The sequence below is a fragment of the Rhinolophus hipposideros genome (assembly GCF_964194185.1).
Source record: "Rhinolophus hipposideros genome assembly, chromosome: 15".
In the NCBI taxonomy this organism is placed as follows: Eukaryota; Metazoa; Chordata; class Mammalia; order Chiroptera; family Rhinolophidae; genus Rhinolophus; species Rhinolophus hipposideros.
Genome location: NC_138061.1, coordinates 20,310,254 through 20,324,160, shown reverse-complemented (window position 1 = coordinate 20,324,160; position 13,907 = coordinate 20,310,254). Strand labels below are relative to the sequence as shown.

The window sequence follows — 13,907 nt, the reverse complement described above, 5'->3', positions numbered from 1 at the left end:
GGACAGCACTGGTAGGTGCTAGAAAGGGTCAGAACGAAGAGAGCCCTGAGCACTGAGGACTGGAGTAATGATCGAACGGCTTCCTGCTGGCGGTGGTGGTGGAGCTGTGTAGACTTGCTGCTGAGTAAGTACAAGGAAAACAGGCAGTGCTTCAGGGAAAGCAGATATACAAGGAGAGGGATAAGGCCAAATGGGCTTAGATTAGAAGAAATACTTGAGGGAAGATTGTTGGGTTTTCCAAACAATTTCTGAAATAGTTTGGATGTAATTGTCTTTCTCCAGTTGTATGTAGGCTCATGCCTTAGCTAAATGACGAGGTTATTATTTCATTGTTTTTGTTGTGGTTGCTTCTGTTTGCTGAGGGTTGACTCTGTGCCTACCAGAAACACCTCTCTCTGCTTGATCCCAAACCCAGCATGCTGTGCTGATCCCCAAAATGGGGCAGGGCCACCTGTGGAACACTGATCCTGGAATCCCAACTGCCAAATGGGAGAATGGAGGAACTGGGGGTCACTGGGGCTACGATGGACCTGTGGGCACAGCCCCTGGAGCTGGGCCAGCAGAGACCATGACTTCTTGGCTGGCTCCAAGAGTCTCCGAATGTCATTCCTGGGGACCAGAGGGCCATCTCTACTGATGAAATGGTGCCCTTGGGACTGTCCTCATGCTGAACCAGGCGCCGGGAGCCTCGATTATCACCTCCATTTGTCATTGTCAGTTATGCCCAACCTTTAACCAAGTCATTTCTCCTCGTTTTGCTCCTCCATTCCAATCAACCAACTGAAGGGGTTGGACCCTAGGAATACAAGTGTCCTTTCCTGTTCTGACATGCAGAAGACTTTTGATTTCTGAAGCTGTTCTGTCTATGCCTTCTTTAGCTCATCTAAGACTTCTCCCTGGATCCCTGGATGGGATTTGTACATACAGGCTCCTAGAAGTGGACAAGTTTTCCCCTAAACTTTTAGAAGTTTTAAACCCTTTTAAGAGAGACGCAGAGGTAACATTTCTTGAAGGAAACCGTTTTTGAGTGTTTGAAGAAGCTGTGGAGCATATTTCCCTGAGGCAATTCAAAGTTCCTGGTACATTCTCTCCAAACTTCATAATTCAACAGAAAAACGCCTTTCCCCAGGCAGCTGGAGCAGCAGCTGAAACTGCTTGTTTGTCTAAATCATGCAGACTCCAGAGCTGAGAGGGAGGTTGGGCCATATGAGAGAAATTAATATGCATTCATCAGAAGTTAATGAAGGAGTCCACAGCTTGGGGGCAACCAGTGATATTTCCATTAATGTTATTAAATATTAATGAGGTGCCTTTTCTCTTTGGGGCAAAGCAGCACGCTTGATGCCCCCTTTTTAATTACTGTATGGTTAACAGGTAGCAGAGCTGAACAGCATTGCTAAAGATGGTTACATTTAGTAAAGAGCATCAAGGCATTTCTCTCTCCCAAAGCTGCTTAGGAGAACACACTTCTTTCAAAGATTATTAAATTTCTTAAGATTAGCAGGACATTCAACAGATTTATCTCATAAAGCAATTGGGGGATTTACTAGAAGTAATGCAGACACACCACAGTCTCAATGTTTCTACAGATAAACAGTGCTTAGATATCAGACATTCAGTGGTGTGATGGTAAAGGTTTAACTACCGGCTGTCTGGGAGCAAACAACTAAATAAATAAGACCCAATGAGCAGCATTTGCTGATTGCTATAAATATTGCCACCATGGCCTATTTCAGGCTACCGACATAACATTTGTGAATGCAGAGTTGGGGAGAGATGTGTAGTAGTAATAGCACAGCATTTTGTAGTATTTCTAGTGTACAGATACAGAGATGTAAATAACCTCGACCACAGAGAATATGATAATATGTAATAACATTTTATACAATAGATATTATTATACATAAAACTACGTAGTAAAGTAATAAGGAATTTCTGTGTTTTGAATATTTATTACTTTCTAAATGTAATTGTTAATTGAAATTTCATATAATTTTTAATAATGGTAGTGTTTACCAGCCATTAAACAGCTAGCAAAATCCCTGAAATTTTAAGTTGGCTGTCATGGGCTGTTACAAGCGGGCACAACACCAAGTCCGTATGAAGTCTCAGGCTGGGAGATCGCCAGTCCTGGATCAGGAGGCATGACAAAAGATTTGCTTGTCACACAGGTCCCTTTCTCCTTCTTTTCTTTCAGTTTCATTTAAACATGGCCATATCAAAGCTGGTCTTGAGTTTCACATTTCCGTGTAGCGATTTCGAATGACTCTCGCTCACACTCACTCCACAGGCAGCTGTTGGGCACTTGGGATGTTCTGTGTGGTCCACACTGCAAAGTGAACTGTGAGCTCCCCGTCTTCCTGTAGAGACAGACCAATTGCAATGGCATAATTCAGTGCAATCATTTAAAAATGTAACTGGAGTATCCATTCACCCAGTAAATACTTATTTAATACCTTCAGTGGCCCAGGTTTCGTTCTAGACTCCGATTGGCACACAAAACCAACAGAGGGCTCGGCTCTCTTATAACCTCAGTGTTCCTAACATGTTATGGCCACAAAAGTTTTGTCTGGGGAATCAAAGATGGTCTCATCTGACCTAGATATTAATGAAAGATAGGTAGAAAACTACCAATACAGAAGGTGGTAGAGTGTTCCACGCCAAGGGCATAACATAGACAAAGAGGGTGGAAAGGTTGGTCTGGAGTGTTCAGATGTGAGTTTGGTGTGGAGGAAGATGGTGGGACAGTAGGGTGGAATCAAACTGGGAAGATAATTTATATAACCTCATTAATCACTTGGTACATCTTCACCGTTTCATACTGTTTTATACCGTGTTCTGCTTCATAGTGCATTGTTCTATTCTTCCATTGTGTCTCTATCTTCAAAAGACTGAAAACCCCTTGAGGATAGGGGTTGTTGTACTTCTCTCACAGACAGGGCACATATTGAGTGACAAAGAAATGTGGAATTAGACTTTCATTTCTATTTCGCTTTCAGTCCTATTCTAGTTACACACATAGACAATCGGCCTCTGATTTCACTGGACTTTCATTAAATCTTGGCTCAAAGAATATGGAGGCAGAGAAACAAAGGAGGGGTGGGTTCAGAAAGAATGATTTCCCTTGCTGTTTTATGTTTCATTAACACTCAGTGGATCGATATTCAAATGTTCAGATTGCTCTGCACAGTCTGTGGGTTTCAGGAAACCCTTGGATGCTTAACTTAGACGCATAAATTCTCCTGCCAAGCGATGGCACCCTCAATGACCTCTGGTTGGTTACAGAGCAGTAATACTTTATTGCTTTTTTTTCTACCCTGACAATTACATATCTGGGAGCCTATGAAGCTTCAAGAAGTAAGGAAACATCATTTAGACTTCAGATGGGGCCCTCTTCTCCTACACTGGTTTATTAGTTTCTCATTTTGTAATGGGGAGGAAAGGGGAAGGGGACCTGACTTTCTTTCTTCATTTTATTATGGGTAGGCTTTTATGAAACCATGGAAAAGAGCTACAGTTTAGGGTTTGTCTTGTTTTGTTAGTTGAGGGAAACAAGGGACCTGAGTTATATATAATTGGGAGAAGTTTGAAAGACTATCTATGAATATACGTGAATGCAACTGTATTTGTGTTTGAGAGAGAATTTGCAGGAAACATAAAAATGAAATGAATTTTCAATAACCCATGTGGAATCTTAACACATAAATAAATCTTGACCTTTTAAGTCATTTTCTTGGTTGTCATCTACTTCTTTCAGTAATTTCACTGTGATCCAAAATATAATTTTAAGCTTACAGCCTCCCTCATACCCACCCCAAGCGTGTACCTGCCACATTATGTATAGCTGTACCTTTTTAAACCTAGAATATCCATTTGATAACCCACTATTTCTTTTATAGGCTAGACCCTAAACAACTTGGAATTACTTTTGAATCTAAAAATTAACTCTCAAAGTATGAATATTTGCCCTTACTGGGAATGTTTTAAGGACTGTGTTGCAGCCTTGTGGATGGCTATGGGGATGTGTTTCTGTGTGTGTGTGTCTCTGGGTATTTTAGCTTTTGTGCATCTATATCACTTTGCAATATTCGTTTTCCGGACAGTGACTATGGCTATGAGAGACATGGAGAGAGCCAGTGTGTCCCAGCTTTCTGGTACAATCCAGCATCCCCAGCAAAGGACTGCAGTCTTGGTCAAAGCTACCTTAACAGCACTGGGTAAGTAAAACACCTGAAGGAACTCCACTCACTGTTTTTCTGTTTCTCCAAATTGAGATTAAAGGGAGCGTCACTATTGAAGCAGGATGGAGTATAGATAGAGTTTGTTTATGTGATTTCTGAGAAAAACTGAGGAGTTCTTTAGCTGAGAGTAGCCTTTTAGGAACATCAGAATATATTTCTGATTAGCCAATTTCAGTACCTTTTACCATTTTGACAAACGATAGCTATACGTATTGTTTTGGTCAGGCCTTCTCTTCTGGAAAGAGATGCCTCCTTATTTCTTGGGCTCTAAGGGAAATAAATGAACACAAGTGGTATGCAGATGCTGTGAGGCTCTCTCTCTAACGATAGCTGAACTGAAGCTCATAGACCGATGCGGGAAACTTATAATGAAAATTCAAAAGTTCCATCCTAGGAATTCTTAGAATAAAAAGGTCAAGTCACATTTTCTATAATTGTCAAATTATGTGTATAACGCTCTCATTGTTCATTTATTAGTTACTCATTCAGATGCTTGAAAAAAATGTCCTTTGACATTCGTTGCCTTCCCCTTTCCTTGGCCGCTTCCATGGCCCAGAACGGGTTTGGAAAGTGGATGGGTGGGCTAAGACATCACTTTTCAAATTTTAATGTGCTATGAATTACCTGGGGATCTTGTTAAAATGCAGCTTCTGATTTGGGATATCTGGGTGGGGCTGAAGTTCTTCGTTTCTAACAAGCTCCCATGCAAGGTCAACATTACTGGTCCTAGGACTCTCTGAGTAGCCAGGGTCTATGGTGTCTGGATGCCAGTCTCACCTCTTCCAACAGATCTTCTGCCATTCACACAATATGCCATTGCATGTCATTCCAACATGTAACACTAACCACGTTTTAAGTGCTCAATAGGCACAGGTGGACCATGGCTAGCATATTTGGCCGCACAGCTCCCGACCCATTATGAGCTCACTTGGCAATTGAAAGTAATATATATTTACAAGAGGATATATTGTAATTCCATCTGAGACAATAATTACATATGACGTTTGCTTAACATCCTCCTGAGATCTCTGGATGGAGAGCACACCTAGTAGTTCAGTGGTGTTGTTGTGGGGGAGGGGACAGGAGAGATATCAGGTTTAGTGGAGGACCGATATCACACATAAAGAATTTGGTTTCATCTGCTTTCAAGGCCACCAGAAGAAGGCAACATGGATGGACTGGTAACTTAGTCCTGACATAAAGGGTGAAAGAAGATGATGATGATGATGATGATGATGGTGGTAGTGGTGAGGATGGTGGTGGTGGTGGTTGTGATAGTGGTGGTGCATTTATTTTATGTGGTTTTACCAGAATGTTGATTTTCTGCAGCCTTACAGATAGTGCTGTGCCTGGAAATAATGTCCATCATTAGGCCAGGTTGTGGGCAAGCTCTTGGCTTGACTTCACACGCTGGGGTCAGTGGTCAAGTGAGACGACGTGACATCACTGTGCACAAACATGCCCTTGTCCTAGGAGGTCACAGCACCTTGTGGGAGGTTTTCCCACTCTGACTTCTTCTCTGAGGTCATTTTATCTCAGCCGGGTTGAATAGGAGTTTCAAACTTGTGCTTCTAATCTGGCATTTGTGTTGAGTGGGAAACGAACATTAACCAAGAGAGAAAATACGTCATAAAATATCCCAGTGGCTCCAGAGTCAGGACTGTTAGTTACTGAGGTATCAAATGATGTCCTGGGGGTGGAGGGAAGACAGGAAGAGGCTTCCTGATAAATTAGAGTTAGAAGTCTCATCTTCTAGCTGCTTTCTGGTACATAGAGAGCTGGGGATGGCCTCAGGAACTAGAAATAAGACTCCTTCAGAGAGAAGCACCTGCTCTCCTTGCTCCCCTAATCCAGTGGGTCTGCCTCCTCCCATCTTGTGTGAGTCAGACATTGATTTTTCTTGGCTGGTTTAGACACTGATGCGATCCGTGGCTCACCAGGTAGGATCAATAATAATGTTTAAAGAGCTACTCTTCCTGAGATGCAGGACAGCGTCTCCTCAGCATTTGTTTAGCTCCCTAAATGGCTGTCTTCTTTGAGACTCAGTTTTTAGGAGCAGCCGTGTGAAATATCTGTCTTGCTCTTGCTCCCTTGCACTGTCTTTGTAACACGCACGCACAACACAACCGCACCACTGACAATTGTCAACACTCTTTAGGTACCGGCGAATCGTGTCCAACAACTGCACCGATGGGCTGAGGGAGAAGTACACTGCCAAGGCCCAGATGTGCCCTGGAAAAGCCCCTCGGGGCCTCCACGTGGTGACAACCGATGGACGCCTGGTGGCAGAGCAGGGGCACAATGCGACCTTTATCATTCTCATGGAGGAGGTAGGTGCTGGCCTGGGTCTCTGAGGTCAGAACTCGCAAGCAGGTCATTCCCTGTTCTCTTTGAGGGAAGAAAAAAATATGGTGTATTTGGGTCCCTGCACCAAAGTCAATGTTGAGTAGCCGAAACTTCTAGGAGAAGAGAAAAGAAGGAAAAGAGGATTTGGAGGGTTTAGAGACCTTCTTCCCTTCATCCCACTGTACAGACTCGGACTCAGGCTGCAGTTGGGCCCACTTGTCTCTGGGCAGAGCAGATCTGGATGTATTCTTTGAGGTTTCCCTTTAGGCTCTGCTTTGTTGAAGGAAAGTTTATCACCTGTAAGACCACATACTGTGAACTGCCAGAAGAAGGGAATGCAAATTTTATCTGTTGCTTTCAGGAACCTCTTTTGCTTTATTCTAACCCTTTACTCCACTGATTAAAAAGCCCATAAGGCTTTCAAAAGGTCTTAAAACTATGAGTGTGAGGATGGGGGAAGATTATTGAAATCCTTTCAATTTATCTTTACGAAGACTGTCGTATTAGTTGCTTTCCCAACAGCCATTAGTTCCCATTAGTTCACTTTTTAGTGCCTTCTGTACACTGGGCAGTAAAATCAGACTGTATTCATTCATTCCAGAATGGAAATAGATCTGCTGTATGCTTCTTGCTCCCTACATGAGCTGTTTCATCTCTTCCCAAATCAGAGAGGTTTTCAGGAACTCCTTGTTGAGGTTGTGGGGCAAGAACGTTTGTCTGATTTACAGAGCCCTCTAAATTTATATGCAAATTGTTCTGTGCTCTTCAGATTTTGGAAAGAGACCAAAGCAGATCAGGAGTTTTTTCCCCAAGGGTGAATACTTTAGAAACCTTTAAAGTCAAATCCATACTGCACAGGATGGTGAAGGTTCCTTATCCTGGGGTGACAGATCAGCTTTCACCTACACTAGGCACTTGAATTAAAAAAAAAAAAAAATTAAAATTCAGAGAAGGTCTTTATCACATTTCCACTAGGGAGTTTCCAGGACCAGCGTTATAAAAGCCTTCTCTTGAATGGATGTGAAGAGCCATGATCTTATCCGTTTGAATTGCCTCCAGTTCATTTCCACTTTAATTTATATTCATAAACTCAAAGGTAGTTGACATTGTATGTGGGACAAGGGAGCAGCTATCAATATTTCACTCACATCTGGGTTGCCATGGAAGAAGAGACAGAAAGCGAAATTATGATCGATGCACATTCACTGGGCAGAAAGATTGGCTCATGATTCCAAAATGATATATTTCTCTTTTTATTCCATCAACCATCTTCATATATAAACAGAGAGAGCCAATTCTTCTTTTTCATCTGGTATCCTTATTTTGTGGTCAGGCTTAATTGCATTTATCCAAAGTATTGGTCCATTACAGAGAGCGGGGAAGAACAAAGAAGGATGGGGGTCAGTATGGGCCCTTAAGAAGCTGAGTATTGGTCTGGGGTGATAAGATGCACTCACCTGAACCGTTGATATCACATTACCAGGTCTCTTGGTTTTCTAAGAGGCAGAGGTATCTTTGAATTGGCAGGGTCAGGAAAGGCTTCAGGGAAGAGGGGCTTAGGTGGGTTTAAGGAAGCCCAAGGTCAACAGAGCACAGATTAATGTTGGCTGGTATGCTGTGTTTATCTGTAGAATGGGAATAATCATCCTATCCCGTAGAGTTATTTGGAAGGTGGTATTATATAATGTGTGTCAAATGATTAGCATCATTCTTGGAATATGATAATAAATACTACAAAATAAGAAAATTATAATTATAGCATGGCAGTTGAGGATATTAGTATTGAAACCAGACTCCCTAGGTTCAAAAGTTGCCTCTCACACTACTAGCTTCAAGACTTTGGTCTCATTACATTTTTTTTGTCCCCAAAATGGTGACAGTAATATTTTGTACATTACAGAGTTGTGAGGAAGTTAAATGCTTGGAACTAAAAAGAAATGATAAGCGTAAGCTCTTATTATTATGGCTATTGTTAATATTATAACACAGGAAAGAAATAATTAATTAAAGCATGTGTGAGAGAACCAGGGAAGCCCTGGGCTTTCCCACTTTAAGTTTCGTAGAGTCTTTACCTTCCCCTTTATTGCAGCTGTCAAATCCACTAAGCCTGCCCGACTTTGGGCATACAGGGACAATAGGTCCATAATGCTTGGCATAGTGCTCAGTGGATATCAGATAGAAATCTGATGATGGTTTTGAGGATGTTTTAGCCCCATGGAAGAGACTCTGTGTCCTTAGAGGGTGGTGCTAAAGGCACAGGTCAAAGCATCAGACAGGAGTCAAGCTGAACTATGTGAATGGACCCAGGCGAACTATTCTTCCCTTTTGCAGGGTGATCCCCAAAGGACAAACATTCAGCTTGACTTTGGTGATGGAATTGCGGTGTCCTATGCTAACTTCAGTCCCACTGAGGATGGCATCAAGCATGTGTACAGGAGCGCGGGGATTTTCCAGGTGACGGCTTATGCGGAAAACAACCTGGGCTCAGACACAGCGGTCCTCTTCCTGCATGTGCTTTGTAAGTAGCAGGAGCCATCCCTTTGCTTGTATTCCTCCCAGTAGACGACTCCCTCTGTCCAGACTTGCTGGGATTTAGGGCTGATACTGGACCTAACTATTACGCTAAATGAAGACCCAAATCCAAAGATTGAGATGCATGCTCCTCTGTACTTCAGAGTTTCGTGATGCTGAAGTTGATTGATTATTTTCAAAGTTTGGCTAACATATCACCAACTGGCCCTTCCTTTTCAGCTCCATTCTGTTTTGATGTAAGTGCGCAGACTCACATGGAGGTGACGATCCCTTTGTAGTCTCTGTTGGAAGAGCCAAAGAATGATTAAAGCAATATGTGTTTAGATATTTTAAAATGTAGAACCGAACACACGAAAGATTTTAATTCTTACATCTAAGGGTATTACAAGATGATTCTTGTTGCAAACAATTCTAAGAACTCTCCAAAATGTTTCTGCTGTCCTAGAATATATTTCACTGCTATTGGCTATTGCTTGGCACAAACCAAAGCAACAGCTGAAGTTCTGAATATTTGGTTCTGGATGCCTTTTGTGTGTTTACTATCCTGGGACTTGACCCATGTAAACTGAAACTGAAATATTCTGATTTTAGAATGTTGAGTCAAGGAGATAGTGTTATGGGGCTGGTATTGGCTTCCTAAACCTCTATCAGCAACACTCATGTGTCTAAGCATTTCTGTGGCTCTTATACATTCTGAAGTGTTATTTTTTGGATAATATGCTATGTAGATGGTGAAAATTATATGTTTTATGAGAGTCTGAGGGGATTCAGGGAGCACCTTTCCGATTAGAACTCAGTGATGATATAAACTCTACCCTATAAACAATCCGCATTTAAGAATTCCCTTACAAATAGAAATCTAGCTAGTCTCCTAATATTCCTGTCACAATAGTAGCACAAGGACCAACAGTGATAGAGGTAGTACATGGGAGGAGACCTGAATTACAGATCGGTTGTATTCCTAAGGTTGCCAGACTATGTGGCCATGAGGTAAGTTATTTTATTGCTCAGTCTTCGGAACTCCAATTTTAAAATGGCTTAATTCTAACTGGTACCTTGCCTCACAGGGCTCTTGTGACAGTAAATAGGAAACATAAATGAAACACCCAATCATTCACTAATTTGTTGAACAGCTATTTGTTGAGTTCTTAATATGTACAAGGCACTCTGCTAGGTGCTGGGGAGGCAGTAATATAGATAAGGCCCTACCTTACAGAGTTTACATTCTGGTGGGGAATGGGGGGAGGGGTGCTGTTAGATATGGGCCATCAATGGCCCAAGTGATGATAGCTACACAAATTCTAATCATTCTGGGCCAGAAGCAGCACGTGGGTGGTGTGTAGGGTGTTTGTGAGCCCAGGGTTCAGAACAAGGGAGGGAGTCTATAAGGATCAAACTGGATTTTCTATGTATGTCAGGGATCCCTGATGTCACCCCAGGTTTGGTGACTCTCTAGAAGGACTCACAGGACTCAGCCTATAGTCGGATTCATTACAATAATTTATTACAGTGAAAGGAGACAAAGCAAGATCACCCAAGGGAGAAGGTCCACAGGGCAAAGTCCGGAGGAAACCAGGCACAAGCTTCCAAGGCTTCTCCCTATGGAGTCACTCAGCACATGCTAATTCCTCTAGCAATGAGGTTTAGCAACATGCATGAAGAGCTGTCTACCAGAGAAACTCACTGGAGACTCAGTTCCATGATTTTTATTGGATTCTGATCAAGTATGCGTCCTCTGCCTAACATAAATCGGAAGTCCACACTCCAAGAGGAAAGCGGGTGTTCAGAATAAACCATATTGGCGACAGAATGAACCACTCTTATCAGTTAACTATTGACTGGAAAAACTCCCAGAGCCAAGTTTCCAGATGCTAGTCAAGGGCCAATCTTGTACACAGATCTTTCAAAGGATGGCAGTTTCAGGTCTGTGTTACCAGTTTTCTGCACACTGTGCAAAATGCTACTTAACACCCAGCTTAGCACATGATAAATGTTACCTTTTGTTGTAATTAGAGAGGACCCTTGAACAACACAGGAGTTGAGATGCTGATCCACTGTGCAGTTGAAAATTCACGTATAACTTTTGACTCTCCAAAATTTAACTACAAATACCCTACTGTTGATCAGAAGCCTACTGCTAACATAAATAATCTAACATGTTCTGTATGTTATATGTATTATTTGCTATATTCTTACAATAAAATGTAAGAGAAAATAAAATGTTATTAAAACATCATAAGGAAGAGAAAATATATTTACAGTACTGTACATATTTATTGAAGAAGATCCACGTGTAGGGTCAACTGTACGAAGGATTTCCTGTTAACTTTCTGCCTGACACTTCTGCTGCATTTAAAAGTGAAGACAAGAAAAAATTACTTTCCTCTATCCCAAGAACCTGCCCCATCCATGTTCCTAATTTTGGCAAGAGTGGGCTTTGCCTGCAGGGTGCAAAGACTGTGTCTTACTGGCAAAAAACACAACAGCAACGAACAGGTTTATACTATGGGTTATGTGCGTGAAGGAGGAAATGTTCCTTGAAACTTTTATCGTGCTCATAATTCCCTCCAAATCAATCATGGCTGCATTTACCAGACAGTTATTACAGTGGAAACTGCTCTTGGCCTCACCTTGGGCCATTAGCTAACAAAAGTAGTTGTTAGCTGCCCATAATAACCAATCTCGCACAGATTATTAGATTTTTTATCAAAAAGAGCACTATTTGACAGTGAGGATTTTAGGAGTTCGCTGTGTTCTCTCTTGAATCCCTTTAGCTCTCTTCTCCCTAATCCATGCTCTATATCTAGGGTGAAGCCTGACGCTTCTGGCTCAGGCTATTTGCCTTAAAAAGCTACTAACATACTGTTGTTCCTTGAGATTCTATTTACCCAAAGATGCTTGTCCTGAAGCTGGAATAAATGTGACCATGTTTGATGGAGCTCCAATTAATGGAAGCCCCATCCCTTTTGTGTTTGTGTGAGTTTAGGGAGAAGGAGGTCCCCTTTTATCTTCTTGGGCATCCATCGACCTGGCAACGTAAGCCCTGGCCCCTGAGTGACAACTTACTGAGAAGAATTTGTAGAGACACAGCTGCAGTGGCCTCATTCCTTCACTGTGGAAAACCCCTGGGTTCCCATGAGCTGGCCAAGGGAGTGACTTTTAGTCCATTCTCCCATGAGAACAGGAACATTGATTTTGAGGGTAAAAAAGGTCCCTTTCCCAGCAGAGGAAGAATGAGGGGTCTACACCTGGCCATGGAGAGGGAGATTTCTCATCTCCCTCTTTGGACCTGAGCTGGCCAGGGACTCCTTCACTCTGCCTCATTCTCTCTTCCATTAATCAGTAAAACACAAACCACAAAGGGAGATAAATCAAGTAAACTCCTAAAACATCAGTCAATAAAGCAGTGAAAGCCAGTGTTTTCTCCCACTTTATTTTTTCACTCTCATCAACAATGAAACCATACAAAAATAATTGAACAACTTCCTTATTGAAAATAATTAAGCCATTAGCCAAATGAGTATCTGAAGTGACAAGGTTCAAGTTATTTGCTGGAAGAAATCTTGAGGTGCCGTATGTCTGGGATCAGGTCAGAAAGCGGATATGCAGATTCTTGAAGACGTGGTGACTGTTCAGGAAAGTACAATCTGGACAGTGGCAAGCAGGCCTGGTTGGTCTCCTCCCCCAAACATCAGTCCATGTCCAAAAACCTTCTCCCCCAATATAAATTTGCCTATGGCACAAAATATGCTCAGGGAGACCCAGGCAAATGCCCACTGTCCTTAGAGGCAAGTCTACACAATGATACATAGAAACAGTGACACTGTGGTGGTTGTGGTTGTCATTGTGGGAATAGTGCCAACCCATAATTAACTATATGGTACTTTTAACAGCCACACATCACTTTCACATGTTCTCATGGCTACAAGGAAGACAGGGAAAGTTGTGTCCCTTATTTTTAGGACTCTTTAATAGTCTGTGTAGTGTCGAGACCCTGTAAGATAGAGGGAAAGATCCCATATAGCTAAAGTTGAACCAGAGCAGAAAAAAGAAGCATCCTTCTGTTTTCATTTCATTTCTTCAGTTTAAATTGAATCATCTTTAAAATGACGAAGGATGCAAATAGCAAAGGCTGGGTGGCCTGAAACATGTCCCACCAATGAGAAGAACTGGCTAAAGAGATGTCCGTGCTGCAGTTGTGACCGCTAGTCACTTTTACTCATCAAACTATCACTGTGGAAACCAGGAAAATGTGCTCTTACTGGGAACAGATCATTAGAATATTTTAATTGGATTTGATTAGTAGGAAGGAGATGAAGGGAAAGGAGGAGGAAGAAAGAAAGCAAGGAAAAGAGAGAAAAGGTAAAAGACGGGAGAAAGGAAAGAAGGGAAGGAGGAAGGAAGGGTAAACAGTAAAGGGAAGAGGAAGGGGTGGAGCTGGGGAGAAAATCCCAAAGAGAGGTAATAAATAACATCATCTACCCCACAAATGCAACACTGACATATGAACCCTTTCCATTCGCATTTCCCTGTTCTCATTTATTTTGGAAATAAATTATTTTTAGATTGTGTTCCTGTATGTTCTCTTACCTGCTACTTTAGAACTTGATGTTGCTTATACAAATTTTCTGAGGGGGAAAAAAAAAGCAACGAAGAAATATTTGCTCACCTTTTTAGAAACAGCTTTTTTTCTTTTTTTGTTATCTGGGAACCTGGCGTTTGTTTCTCCTTCAGTTTAGGGAAATGAGCTTTTTTCCTTTTTTTGTAAAACTACCTTGCTAGCTTCTG

The 13,907-nt window shown here is 41.9% G+C and overlaps 1 protein-coding gene across 2 annotated transcripts in view; it reads left to right on the top strand.

Moving 5' to 3' along the window:
- The window catches only part of SORCS3 (sortilin related VPS10 domain containing receptor 3), a 541,876-nt gene that overhangs the window by 502,956 nt on the left and 25,013 nt on the right, over positions 1–13,907 (top strand). For both annotated transcript variants that reach the window (XM_081075409.1, XM_081075410.1), the window contains 3 exons: positions 4,104–4,217; positions 6,400–6,571; positions 8,919–9,105. In XM_081075409.1, coding sequence (XP_080931535.1) covers positions 4,104–4,217; positions 6,400–6,571; positions 8,919–9,105 — 473 coding nt within the window. The remainder of the gene's footprint in view (positions 1–4,103; positions 4,218–6,399; positions 6,572–8,918; positions 9,106–13,907) is intronic.